The sequence below is a fragment of the Athene cunicularia genome (assembly GCF_003259725.1).
Source record: "Athene cunicularia isolate RWA chromosome 19 unlocalized genomic scaffold, athCun1 chr19_part1, whole genome shotgun sequence".
NCBI classification, from domain to species: Eukaryota; Metazoa; Chordata; class Aves; order Strigiformes; family Strigidae; genus Athene; species Athene cunicularia.
In genome coordinates this window covers 4,846,017-4,859,690 of record NW_020799124.1, presented here as the reverse complement: position 1 = coordinate 4,859,690, position 13,674 = coordinate 4,846,017, and the positions used below count along the sequence as shown (strand labels likewise).

Below are 13,674 nucleotides of genomic sequence, written 5' to 3'. Positions count from 1 at the left end.
TATGGAATATTTATAACAGTGCCCTCATCATAAAGTAAGGCAGTATCCTAAATTACATACTAAATATTTTGCATAATTTGGGCCGTTCTCGATCTAGAAGATAATATACAAATACTTTCTATCTTAAAAGCAGTTTGAGAGATGTGTACAAAAAGGTAGCCTACCAGTGTCTTTGGCAACCTCTGATACATCTTCATTCCTCATCTCAGCCATGTATCCCAGCACAGTGAAAATGACAAATCCAGACACAAAACTAGTCACGCAGTTCACGGTACTGGTAACCAGGGCATCTCTGCAACAGAAGACCTAACTCATATCAGGGAATCGGCATCTGCTAGAAAGAGCAGTTTACTACCAGGTGGGGTGAGTTAATGATCTGGATAGTATCCTAGAAAATCTAGAGGAACACAGTAGAAAAAAAACAACCAGCAGATTTGAAAGAAAAAAACCCACCCAACCATGACTACTTTTTCTTCTTCAAACAGATATTCTAACGTTAGTCTGACATGGGATTGAATGCTGGATGCTGAGTGGTGTTTTAAAAAAATAGGAATTACCATAGGGATATTAAAGAATTGAGAATTTTATTTTACAAGTTATAATTAGTGTTTCTTAAGATACTGAGAAAACACCTATAAATTGCCTTTCAGGTCTAAAGTCACTTCCGAACTGATTGCTGAGATTAAATGATTATAATCTGATGGTTTGGCAGGGAGTTAGTCCATTTTGTTGTGGCAGATTTCTACATCTTAGACTCCTTCCTGTAACTGGTAGAGATTATCTCTCTTTAGGGTAGGCACAACAGAGGAGAAATGTTGTCGACTGCAGATTCTTTCAATAAGGACTTCTGTTATGCCTCTCTCTGATTTGTATGTACACAGGTCTGACAATTGAGTGCCTTTCGCCAGCACTGTGTTTCTTTTTCTGTAAATACCCGTAGTTACTCTTTTTAAACTCAGTTTTACTTATAGTATAAGGTAGAACTCACTGGTAGCAGTTGTTATGGAACTTGTTGTAGCTGGCGTAAGCCAATAGGACCCCAAAACCTGGACCAAGGGAGAAAAAAATCTGAGCTGCTGCATCGACCCAGACCTGAAAAATATTGAAGATCAAGAAAAAATGACATGAAAGAGATTGAATGAGTTCAGCTTATTCAGAATATCATTTACACCTACAAAACTGTCTTTCACTAGTCTGCCTGTATCCTAGTCCGGCTCTAACAAACATTTTGTTAAGGACAAGATGCTGAAATATGAATATTTATCGTATATCTGTGAGAGTTGTAAATATCCACTATAATTTTAGTGCTGTTAGTGCCTGTGCAGTACTTCTTGTAGCTCTTTACACTGCTGTAAGTACTCGCTGGCAGTTTCACTTCTGACAGCATCTTAGATTAATTCACCGTGATTTGCCTGTAATCAGTTTAACATAAGTTTTGCAATGTATAGAGAACTTCCTATCCATGATTTTGCAGTGGGGTTGGGCCACCTTCCTCCAAACCCTGTGTGCTGTGGAATAGTCCTCTGTTTGGCTGCGTGTCCTCCAGACTAAGTAGGAGATGAACACTGCTGAGATTTTTTCCTAGATTTATGGAAATCTATTTGACAGTGTGGATGCAGTTCTAGGCCTTGGGACTCAGTTCAGCTTTGTTGCAGCCATGACAGAGGCAAGTGTGATGATCTTGTTATGAAAAGCCTGTTGTACTTGAAAAGTGGCCATAGCCTTAATGAGTAGTGTTCCTAAAGTACAATATCAGCACTCTTTCTGAAGGTGAAAGTCCTCGTTCATTTATCCTCTTTTGATTGAAACATGGAGTTCATTACAACTCGTTTCTAATATTCTCTTCCATCGTGTGAGGCCATCCTGTATCATCCACAGAGCTCAGAGCTCTGTCATCGTCCAGCACACAGATTGCAATCTGCTGTCCTCACTTCAGATACATCCAATACAATATCAATGCCCTTTATTGCTTTTTCAGAAGATGTTGGTCCCTTATTGGAGATGCTGCTTTATCAGAGACGGGTGTCTTTTCATTTCCTCTTCATTCAAAGCTCTCCATATCAGCTGGGCAGCAGCAGACTTGCAAACATTAGAATTTTTAATCTTTGTATTTGTAGTATTTATTGCTTTGGGGTTTTTCCATCACCCTCCTCACTAGACACTTTCATAGGCAGCGAAGTAAGTGCAGCCTTGAGCCTGACGGACTACTTGTCATCCACAGAGTTCAAAGCTGAATCAGATGCCTGGGGTTTGTTGGTTAGCTCAGCCTTGTCCTCATGCCCCCTTTCCTTCTAAATCTTGATGATGTATGCAAGCCCAACTGATTTATTCCTTCTCCTTATGCACTTGCATGGATTACTGAGTCATGTTTTGGTTGGTGGCTGCAGAGAATCTCCTTGGGTTTATCTGCCAAAGCTTGTCACAGGACAGAAAGCTGAAGTTTTGACTCTAGTAACCTGCACTATGTAAACACGGGCAACTGTGGATACCGTTGGGCTGTGGAAGAGCCTGCCCAAGTGTGTAATGATTCCCTCACAGCCAAAAAACCTGCAGCTAGACCAGTTGTTAGGGTTTAATAAGTTTAATTTGCTCAGTGTGACTGTCACAGGTACAGGATTTTGTTGCAGTGTAGCAGCAATCACCGCGTCTCACTCAATGTCAGGCTGTTCACCACTTTCCTGGTGAAAAATTGTTTGGTCACTTGGTGTTTTTTCCTCCATATCACTAATTCTATTCAACCGCTGTATGGGAACTCTACTATTAGTTCAAGCTGAATTGATGGTGGACTCTAATCTTTAAAAAAAACCAACTTTATAATTATGGAAAGAATAGCATGACTGTTTAAACAAGAGCATGAAGCCAGTCTTTTAAGTCTGTGCTAAGGCATTTGCTTAATCATGCTCTGTGCTGAAAACAAACATTGAAGTATATACATGCTGACAGACTAAAAGCAAATCTCTACCCTTTCACAATGTTTTTTACCTCAGTGGCCAGGAGTTTCTGCCAGTCAGGTTTCACGTAGTAGAGGACACCTCTCCAAGCCCCAGGCAAAGTTGCACCTCTCACTAGCAGGATAGAGAGTATGATGTAAGGGAATGTGGCAGTCACCCATACCACCTGTGAGGGAAAACAGCAAGGTAGCATGTGCCATGGGTAGAAAGTTAACAGGTGATAACAGGTTATTCTTATTATAGCTCTTAGCATTTATTACATCATCACGTGAACTTCTCAGAAGGTCTGTAAACGGACAGTTTGCACATCTATACCCATGCTTTCTCTTGGCAGTGTTGTTCATGTCCAGAGAACAGCGGTGTAACATACTGTTGTTCTGTATTACTTGGGTAACAGTAGAAGTCACTCTACAGTAAGTGCTTCCCAAATACATGAGCCTGTAATTCCTGTCATGGAGACAATCTGAGATAATTTTCTGCCAAGTTAATTGGCTCATTTAGAACTGCTGCAAAACTAGACTGTACCAAGTTGATTTGTCTTGCTTTTGCATTCACCTTGCCCGATGTTTTGACCCCTTTCCAGATGCTGAAGTATACAATGGTGAAGATTAACAATAAACAGAGGGTCAATTGCCAGCTAATGCCCCCCAGGTCATCCAGCCCATCGGACCTGTGCACCTGTAGAACGTGGCGGCTGAAAAGGGAAAGAAAAACATAGTATAGAATTTTTTTTTTAACAAATGTTTATGTTAAGTATGCTTTGAACAGTCCTGTGCTGTGGTCTGAGCATTACAAGTAGTCCTGAGGCCTTGATAAGAAGCCTTCAGAGTAAATTAAAAATAAAATCTAAAATTAAAAGTTTGATATTAATGGTACACCAGTGATGATAAATGGTGACAGCTGACAGTGGTTGGGAACCTCTGCTCTAAAACAGAGTAACCCCCCATACACCCTAAGCTTCAATACACCTCCAAATATTTAGTTATTTGAATAGTTCAGAAAAGGGTACCGCTAATATAACAGCCCTGCTCCCCCTCCAAAGAAAAGCTTGCTACATGTTCCACCGTTCTGTCTAATATTACTGTCCTCACTTACATGCACTTACGTATAAAATTCTTCTGCGGGAGAGATGGAGTACAGGGACCAGCTGACATTGTCCTTGCTGAAGTAGTTAGTGCAGTTGCCTGTGTTCCAAGGATTTGTGCAGCTAGTCCATGGCAGCTCCGCAGTGAAGGAGGATACGAGGTAGTAAAAGGCCCAAGCCATAATGGTGTTGTAGTAGGAGGCTACGTAAAGATCTATTATACAGATGGCAAAGCCAATCCCTAGTAAGGTAGGAAATAATTACATGAAGTGAGTGCAAGTTTTAGGGGAAAAACAAAAAAAAAAAGGAGGGAATTGGTTATCACATCAACTACAATTAGTAACTGTATAAGGCAGCTCTGCAGAAGGCAGATATACTCTCTCTCAAGTTTATGACACTGGAATTTCTTGTGGCTTCAGAAACACTCAGGCTCTGATTCCGAAAAAACATTCTTAATCAAGACAGAATATGCTTACAGGTTTTTTTTTCATCTGTTCCTAAATTCCTGGAATTCAGAAATAGGCATCTTGCACTCTCAGCAAATAAAAAAGACAGGACCAGAGCTGTAACACTGGAAGCAAGAATAAACAAGCATATAGAACAGGTCCTTTTAATGTAGAAGACTCTGTGGTAGGATGGGAATTGACAGCCCAGGCTGAAGATGGAGAATCATTTCTTCATAATATATTTGTAAGAGAAATAATAGATCTGTATTCTTTCCTGGTTTTAATTCTGCCTTGAATTCAGTAATGTTACTTATTTACTTTACTTACTTTATTAATTAATTTTATTGTTTGCCTTGAATTCAGTAATGTTACTTACTTTATTAATTACATTTTTTGGTTTTGGTTGGGGTTTTTTTAATATTTTCAGGCTTTGATGAGAGAAAGTGGACTGGCCTCTAGCTAATCAATGCGAGAGTTGCACATCATTTGCGTATATGGGAATATACACACACATCTGCAGGTGTACATAAAGTTTTAGGAAAGCTTTCTTTGTAAAGCCAAAATCTTGTGTAGAACAAGCCTTACTTTGTGTTATGGTTTAACTCCATACTAGCTACTGTGAAGAAAATTAAGTCTACCCCAGCCAAAACCAGTGCTTTGTGAGATTTTAATTTTTTTTTTAAAAAAATTTCACTATTTTAGGAAATCTTTGAGTTATTCATAAGGTTCCTAGTTATTTTCCATTTCCCTTCTTTACCTTTGAATATAGGACATATTTTTCTCCAAATTGAAATACACCCATTCCTGTGGTACTGTCCTAGTGCTAGTTCCATATAGAAGAGAGGGATCCCTCCAAAGATGGCCATAATTGTGTAAGGAATGAGGAATGCTCCTGCAAGAAAGAAAGCAGATGATTGTAACTCTTCATAGGACTTCTCTTCCAACTGCACCAGCAGTCCATAAACAACAGTTCCTTCCATCCCACGGGGAAAATGCATATCCCCTCCCTAGCCAGTGTGCCACACTGAATTACCAGGGGATTTCTCAGAATAACTGCTTAGCAGTGTGAATAAACAGCAACACTCAGGCCAAACTTCTTACATTTCTGAAACAAGTATACATAGGATGCCCCTAGACTGCACTGGCTACAACAGATACAATTGTGAGATGGGCTACAGATAAAATAATTAATTTCTTCAGTAAAATGCCTTTGTTAGACTCCTTTCCAAGACCTACTTGGTTATATGGAGAGTCTAAGACCTAGCATTCCTGATGAGTTGGGTGTGACAGGCTGGTTTATTGGATTTTAAAATACTCCTTGGGACGGGGATTTCTCTTGGAAGGTGGTTCTGCACCTAACTGCCTCTCAGCTTCTAGTCGTACTAATTTTTTTAGATCTTGCTAAACAGTTTTTCTTCCATCTTAATGTGTCTAGTCATTCTATCCCAGTATTAAGGTTTTCCACTTTGCTTGAAAAGTCATTTCCCCTTGGTCATTTGTTATATATGATATTAAAATAAGCCCCTAAATCATCCAGTTAGAAGCAAAGAAGTTGAGCATTAAGCAGACAGAACTAGTCACTGACCTCCTCCGTTCTGATAGCATATATAAGGAAATCTCCACACATTTCCCAGATCCACTGCATATCCAATGACAGAGAGTAGAAAGTCAATTTTTTTACTCCAGGTCTCTCTGTCTTCTAGCTCCATCAGCTGCTGCTGGCCTTCTGCACCGCAGGTGGTAGAAGTTGTGGTTGTAGTGGTGGTTGTGGCTGCTGGGGCGGTGCACTGGGCATCTTCCACCTCTCCCATTCCATTGCAGGGAACAGAGCTCTGAACCCCTGAATAACCATTGGAGATCTGAGCTGCCTCCCCTTTATCTCCCTGGCTGGGATGGACTTTATTGCCATCCTCCACGAGCCGTAGGGCCGATTTAGGGTTCCTGACCAGAAGTCCATTCTTCTCTTTACAATCTTCTCCTTCCTTACAGTCCGAGACATCTTTCTTGGAAGTCAGCGGCTCAGTCTCATTGCTTGTTGCCTTTTTTTCCATTTTGTCTGAGATTTGTTCTGATCACTTGCAGACGAACAGCAGAGTCCCCTTGTGGCTCTTCTTCCCACGCTTTTATTCCCAGTGTATTCCCAACACTTTTAGAATTCCTCTCCCATATTTAAATCCATCAGATCGCAGGTACAAACACCATCTAAGAAACGAAAAATAGTTAAAAATCCATTACAGGGCTTGCTGATGCTGCTGACTTTCAAGTTACAACTGACAGATTCTGTGATTAAAATACTTTTGGACATCATTAACCATCACGGCACGCAATGTGAATCATTTAGCAGATAATCCATTCAGGGTTTTGTACAGAGAAAGGAATGAAGCAATCATCATCTTCTACAGCAGAAGTCGATATACCTGGCTTCTAACCTCTCCGGCAGACTTGCTGGACTTTGTGCATTGTTGGACAACTCACAGGCAGTCACAGTCCTGCTGTCTTCTGGTACACCACATTCTCCCTCTGAACACTGGTTTCACACTCAGGGAGGCTGTGGGACTCCCAGTTTGCGAAAATGAGGGCAGAGTTTAGTGTGGCTTGTATTTTCCTAAGTTCATCCTGTGACTTCTACTGGCAGTTTCTGGATTCACCCAGTATGAAGGGAAAAGAATTAATCAAATATGAGATAACAATGGATATACAAATTCTATTTCATGACCACCTTTCTTCAGAAATCCCACAGCGTCTGCTATGTTTAGCAGCAGACCTAGAAGGCTCAGATGAAAGTTTAGAAAAGTATTTATATCTCAGTGGGTTTGTATCAACTAACTTTTGAGGCTCAGTCAACACTAATAACAAGGAAAAAAAGATCAGAAAACTTCAATCTGATGGTTTTGAGTAAACTAACATGTGAGTCTAAAGGATGAAACCTGTCTCCAGGTTTTTATTTAACTCCTTGGGGAAATAAAGGCATCTTTCATTCTGTTTGGATCTGCTAACACTGGGGTTCCAGCCTCAGGAAGGGTAGTGGGCACTACTCCGGTGCTACTGACCATTGCCAGCAGAAAAACAGGCACTGGGAGAATCCCTGGCTTTACCTGCCTTCTTCATATATGCCAGAAGCATAATTCAGCCATCCAAAAATAAAGAAAAAGTATAAAACAATTAACTTTTCCTTCAGGACAAAAAGAACAGAAAAAGAATTGTGTTTCAGTGGATCATGTTTTGTTTTCTGCTCATTTGTTCAGGTAGTGTAAATGCCCAGCTGCCTTTACTCAACAAAATCGTGAAATAGGAGCTGATCCTCTGTGCTGTGAATTCCCTAGGGTAGTAACCTTGCTTTATAGTTAGAAAAATGTTACAGAATCGACACGATGCCACCACAGATTAAATTTTTATCCTTACATCTAATTTTCCCTTTTCAAAGCATTTTACCACGGTAAATATCATTGTCACATCCCAACAGAAGAATAAACATTATTTCACTTTCAGCTGTTGGAAAAACTAAAGCAAAGAAGGGATATTATTTGCTCATTGCTCGAATTTGCTCATTGCCAGAGGTATTAAAACTCAAGTTCTTCCCAGCTTTCAGCCTTGTGCAAAGACAGTTTGTTAAACCTCTTCCTCAACATTTACCAGTGCAAGCTGAAAGAGAAGGAAAGTTATCGAGCTCCAGAGTAAACCCGAGCACGTTCTCTAGAGAAAAGTCACTTGAAGGTGTTGTTTACAACTTTGAGAAGTCTCTAGTTCTTCAGGCTTACGTTCTGTCTTTACCCAGATAATGTTCTTTTCATCTTATAGCAAGCAGTGCATCATTAATGCTGAATTCTTACAAGAGCAGTACTTCGTTACCATTAGTTAATCATCCACAAAGACTGAAACATCTTCAGAGTTCCAGAGAATACTACTACAGCAAAGGAGTTTGTTTTACCTGCAAGACTATAAAACCTGAATGTCTTTGGAGTCCGAAACCTTCCAAATATCCCACAAGAGCTTATGTAGATGAAAAGAGTCCTACGATCGCTGGTGGCAACATAAAAATCCTAGGAAAGGCCACAGCCAATCCTCCCCTTGTATAGAGCATGTTAAGTATAAGGTAGGAATATGGAAAAGTAATCTGAGCCCTTCTGGACTTTACACCTCTTACTCATAAATGGGAAAGCAGTAAAGGATGTTGATTTAGCTGCATTATCTCATGAGACTAAATTTTCCATATCTGAGACTTAAACCCTCACTGTATTTGTAAAACATTTTATTTCTGCACATCGATACTTCTTGGCACTTTCTTTACTGAGGAGAGGTCATTGAACGTACAGTTGATTTCCCATCTCTGTGACAATCAGGATAGTTGTCTTACCCGGATCTAAGCTCCTTCTGGTCTTCTGCGGACCAGAGGAAAGAAATATCACATTACTTGCAATATTTTTGTAGAATTTTCAGTAGTTTGAGCCTCGGATATGCAAAAAGATTTGTGAACCGTCAGGGCCTTCAGCTGGAATTCAAACTATTCCTTTCTGAAACAGAGCTACAGCTTGTGAGCCACCCTGGGAAATCTCTGGAGTGATGGACTCTACAGCTATGCGGTGGTGTTCACAGTATCATAGTTGGCACACAAAAACAGAACAGTTACAGAATCAGAAGATTTCATTATGCTGTAAAAAACTGTGGGAGAATGTACTTTTCCCCTCCTCTTTTATAATTTTAAAAAAAAAAAATCTATCTGAAGAAATTGTAACCACTATAAGCAGTGCAAACAGCTGCAGAACTATAGCTCTTGGGGTTGAAAAGTACTCTAGGACCACTAGGGAAGATATCCCTGGGACAATTAAGTTAATACTGAAGGATTTTGCCCACCCCAGTCTCTGCTTCATCTCAGCAATTACAGGTGCTAGAATGACAATAGTGAATGTTCTAAGAAATGGCAGTTTATTACCTATTTTCAATCTGAGCTGTTGCAAAGGTTGCTCTTACACAAATACACATTGGCTTCTTATCACCAACATAATTAGCTACAGAAGAAAAAAAAAAAAAAGATAGCTGTGCCTTCATTTTGTTTTGATCTGGTTTTTGTAGACACAACTTTGCTCCTTTAAGAGGCCCTAAGTGTTGGTGCCTTTTCTCTCACCAGTAGCTCCGAACAGAGATTATTCTAAGGGGCAGTTTTCATCTCCATAACGCTGTGCTGCCCAGGAGTACGAGAAAGGTGCTGTGCTGCCAGCCCTCTGAATTGCACTCCTCCTTACACCAAGAGTGACTAAAGAGGAATGACCCTCAGCTCTGCTCTGGAGAGAGAGACACCCTGTAACAACCAGCGTGTCCTCCACAACTATTCCCTGCTTGCCTTGTTTGTTGAAAACCCTAGGATGAATAATTGAAGACATGTGTTTCTACAAGCTTGGCTGAAGCCACCAACGCAGTTCACATAAGCCAAATATTAATTAAATTATCATTTTTGGTTACTCCTACACAGAGCTAAACTTGAACCAGCACTGTAGATGTAAAAGCCCTGCATGTCCCTCGATGCACAAACCCAATTCTTTGCCCCTGTCAAGGCGATCCTCAAGAAGCATCCCTGTCCTGGGGTCCAGTTCCTTCCCCAGCAGGGAGATGCACAACTGGCCTTATTTCCTGAGGCATGCAGTGACCTCTCGTGGCAGTGTGGGAGTTCCTTTCCTTTAATGCTTTCCCATGTTGTAAAGCAAATCTTTCTAGGTCTTTAAAAATAAAATTATTTTCTTTTCTTTTTTTTTATTATTAAAGGAGAAAATTGACTTTTAATGTGTCTAGGAGATTAAAACAATTAGGTTGAAGTGCAGCAAATACCAGATGCTTCAAGGGAGGCAAATTTCAATGCCTCAAGTCACCTGGAGAATGTTTTATTTGAGGTGGGGCAGCACTGACTTCCTGAACTCCCCAGCACAAGGCTTGTTCAGCCTCACCGCACGACTACAAAAGTCATTACTCGTCTCCAAATGATCAAATACATTTTAACTCACACAGTTGCAAAATATGTATATTTGCACCTATTTCACTTCATACAAATCATGTTCTTTTTCCGTGTGTTGATTTTATAAACCAGTGCTTGCTGGAGCACCAGCCCCTCACTGGGTTACAGCTGCATTCCTGTAGCAGAACTCACATCACCATCACTCCCACTGCTGCTCCACCTGCCTTACTCCTGTCCAGTTACATGCTAGCACTTGCAAAGACTTAAAGTACTTTGAACTCTGAAACAGAAAGTTAGCCTACAGTGTTAGCAAACAGAATCAAGCATTAAAATTTCTGTTAACTTGACCTAAACCTCCCTTTTCTCACAAAGTATTTAAGATTGTCAAAATTGGGAAGCTGCTTGACTGCCTTGTACACCTTGCAGTGAAGATGCAGTTCACACAGGCAATTGTGTGTAAGTGGAAAGAGTCTGAGGAAATTACTTTTATCTAGAAAATCAAGCAAGAAGTTTGTATGACAAGACAGAAATCACGTATCCCACACAGGAAAAAGCTGCGTTGTTTATCTGTAGGACTGTTCTCACCTCTGAGCCACAATATCAACCATGACCCTCCAACAGGGTGTTTCCAGGTACTCGACTCTGATAAATGCAGCAGCAAACATTTCTGGTCTTCACCCATATCTCCTCACACAGCCCTATGTCTTACTAAACCAGAGTAGAACTGTACTCCACAAGTAGTCCCACTGAGACAACGGCCCTCCGGGGAGAATAAAAGGCTCCTTACCAAAGTAAGAATGGTATAAACAGTGAGCTCTCTCTTATTGTTCCCAAATAAGGCTAAATATAGGTAAGATGTTAAAATAGTGCTCCTGAAAGCAATAGTATTGGGGGAATATAAACCTGTACTGTGAGTTTTATGTCATAATCTTGTCCGTTCTTCAGTCTGAAATTAAAAAGTCGGCAGCAGAAAGAGATTTTTACCTTTAAAACTTCGTTGAGAAGACAGACACTATTGTACTGGGAATGCTGCCAAATTGATGACAGTCATTTAAAGAACAGAGGGAGGGGGGAAGAAAATGTATTTTATGGCTCAAGTGTGTCTATATGTAGTGCAAGGAAACAGATAAGCTTAGAGAGGGAGTGATGTTCCTTTTGTATTTTTCCTCAGATTATTTATATAAACTTGAAGGAAGAGTCATAACACAGCAAACATCACCTAATAAATAGAGCACTGTTCCTTAATATAACTCTGCACAGGCAGAATATTAATTATAAATTAATGGGCACGGTGTTTCACCTAAAAGACCTCTTTGCAGAGTCAAGTCAAAGCCTGGCTGCACAAGCACATGCACACTGGCATATGTATATTTGTAATGGCTTTACCTAAAGAAAAGAAACAGTCACCACCGTTCCCAGTTGATGTTTCTCTGAAGGAGACTTGTTAATGGCTATTTCCAAATTAGAGCCCCTTTGTTCAGGCTCCAAGTTCTACTCCAGTTCTTTATGAAACACTTATCCCATAGATGGGCTTCGTTAGGTTGTGTAAGGTCTACAGGATGCAGACTGCCAGATCAACAGATCTGCAGAAATAGATTTGTAAAAGAGTTAAAACTTTAGCATCGGAAAGGGCACCAGGATACAGGACGAACATTTCTTTATGCTCTTAAAACTTTTTCTGATGAAAACTCGGTGGTTTATATTTCCATGGAGGAAAGCAGGAAAGAGCTTAAATGCACTGCACGTTTCCATGTGTGGGAAGAATTTAGGGGGTTTATTAAATTCCAGTTTTGGGGCAGTTTTTTTATTAATTTGTATAACCATTTGAAAATCCTCACACTCCGTCCAATTAGAAAATGGACCCACAACAGTCATTTGCTATGTGCCAAGTTTACAAAGTACTCTCCAGGAAAATTACAATTTACTCATCAAAGCACCAGAAGACAAAGCCCAAGTGTACGAGACCTTTCCTGGTAAAATGCCTGACAGCTAACACCACACACTGAAAAAACTCCACAGCATTTCCAAGAATCCAAACCCGGTAAATGCACAATCCTTTGCTCCCCAGGCTTTCTTAGCACATCAGAACATGTTTTCCATGATTATTTAGATATTCAGTTACATTGCATTCCTCACTTAAACTTCCATATTACTTAGCAAACCCAGCAAGCCAGTTGGTTTCAGCAGTAAACATGATCGACTATAAATATATATGACATACTCTTCACATTTATTACTTATAATAAAGCTGTCCCATTGAGTTAGATAATTTACTGTGATGGGATAGTTTACCTTTTAAAATATACTTAATATGGTTAATAAAGCTTATTTTACCCTTTAAAAATAAATAACAGTTTGTATAATTTTTTTTTCCCCTCAGATTGTGCTTTTTTCATTTTTCCTTATAGTTTAATGTGGTGGTTTTGGTAAATTTAAAACAAACTTTACATTTGTAATGCAATTATGTGGACTGCCAAAACTCTCATTTAAAATTGTCATAACATGTTCAGCTACAAGTATTTGACTCCCAACATTCATAATTGCTGAACGAGTGCCTGAACAAGACGGAGGAGAGCATATAGCATCAGAAAAGCAAGAAAAAGCATAAAAAGTTTGAAAAATCAAAGCAAACTTTCACCAAAAATCAATGTAACATTTTTACCCCCAACGCTTTCTTAGACGTACATTTTCCCAGTGTTTTAGAAATTACTCTAAGGCATTAAAAGCTAATTTAATATGAAAGAAAATATAGTATACATATTTTAGACTGTCATCAGTATTTCAGATTTTATAACCAAAGAGGAGTGAAAGTTAGTGAACCTCCGGTATCTGCTTGCTTTAGAAGGTAGGCTCTGAAGACAGCTGACTAGAAGTCTGTCTAAATTTCAAAAAGGGCTTTAGTTAGTGTGTTAAAAACAAAATTATAAAGTACCTGTCCTTCGGATGGGTTTGAAGCGTTTTCCTTGGAGTTATCCAAGCTCGAGTAACCTTCACCCACATTTACCTCAGAGTCTCGGGCACTCAGCCTGTGGGCAACTCAGCATCTTGGTGAGGTTTTTGTACACCAATCCCCCTCACATGGTCTGATTTCCAGATAATCTGCTGCCAAAGAGCTCTTTAAGAATTTTTGCGTCACTTCAGTCGAATAAACTTTATGTTTCACCAGGGCTGCAGCTCAGTTTTCCTCCTAGGGGTGGGTGGCTACATTTGTCCGTTCTGATCAGTTCAAAAGAGCAGGATCCAGTGAAG

At 39.9% G+C, this 13,674-nt stretch overlaps 1 protein-coding gene across 1 annotated transcript in view; it reads right to left on the bottom strand.

Moving 5' to 3' along the window:
- Window positions 1–13,674, bottom strand: part of SLC6A4 (solute carrier family 6 member 4) — a 23,076-nt gene extending 9,402 nt beyond the window's left edge. The window contains exons 1-8 of the mRNA XM_026861440.1: window positions 13,358–13,674; window positions 6,067–6,683; window positions 5,239–5,373; window positions 4,057–4,276; window positions 3,507–3,645; window positions 2,983–3,117; window positions 989–1,092; window positions 165–292 (exon numbers count right to left, since the gene is read on the bottom strand). Coding sequence (XP_026717241.1) covers window positions 165–292; window positions 989–1,092; window positions 2,983–3,117; window positions 3,507–3,645; window positions 4,057–4,276; window positions 5,239–5,373; window positions 6,067–6,532 — 1,327 coding nt within the window. The 5' untranslated portion in view covers window positions 6,533–6,683; window positions 13,358–13,674. The remainder of the gene's footprint in view (window positions 1–164; window positions 293–988; window positions 1,093–2,982; window positions 3,118–3,506; window positions 3,646–4,056; window positions 4,277–5,238; window positions 5,374–6,066; window positions 6,684–13,357) is intronic.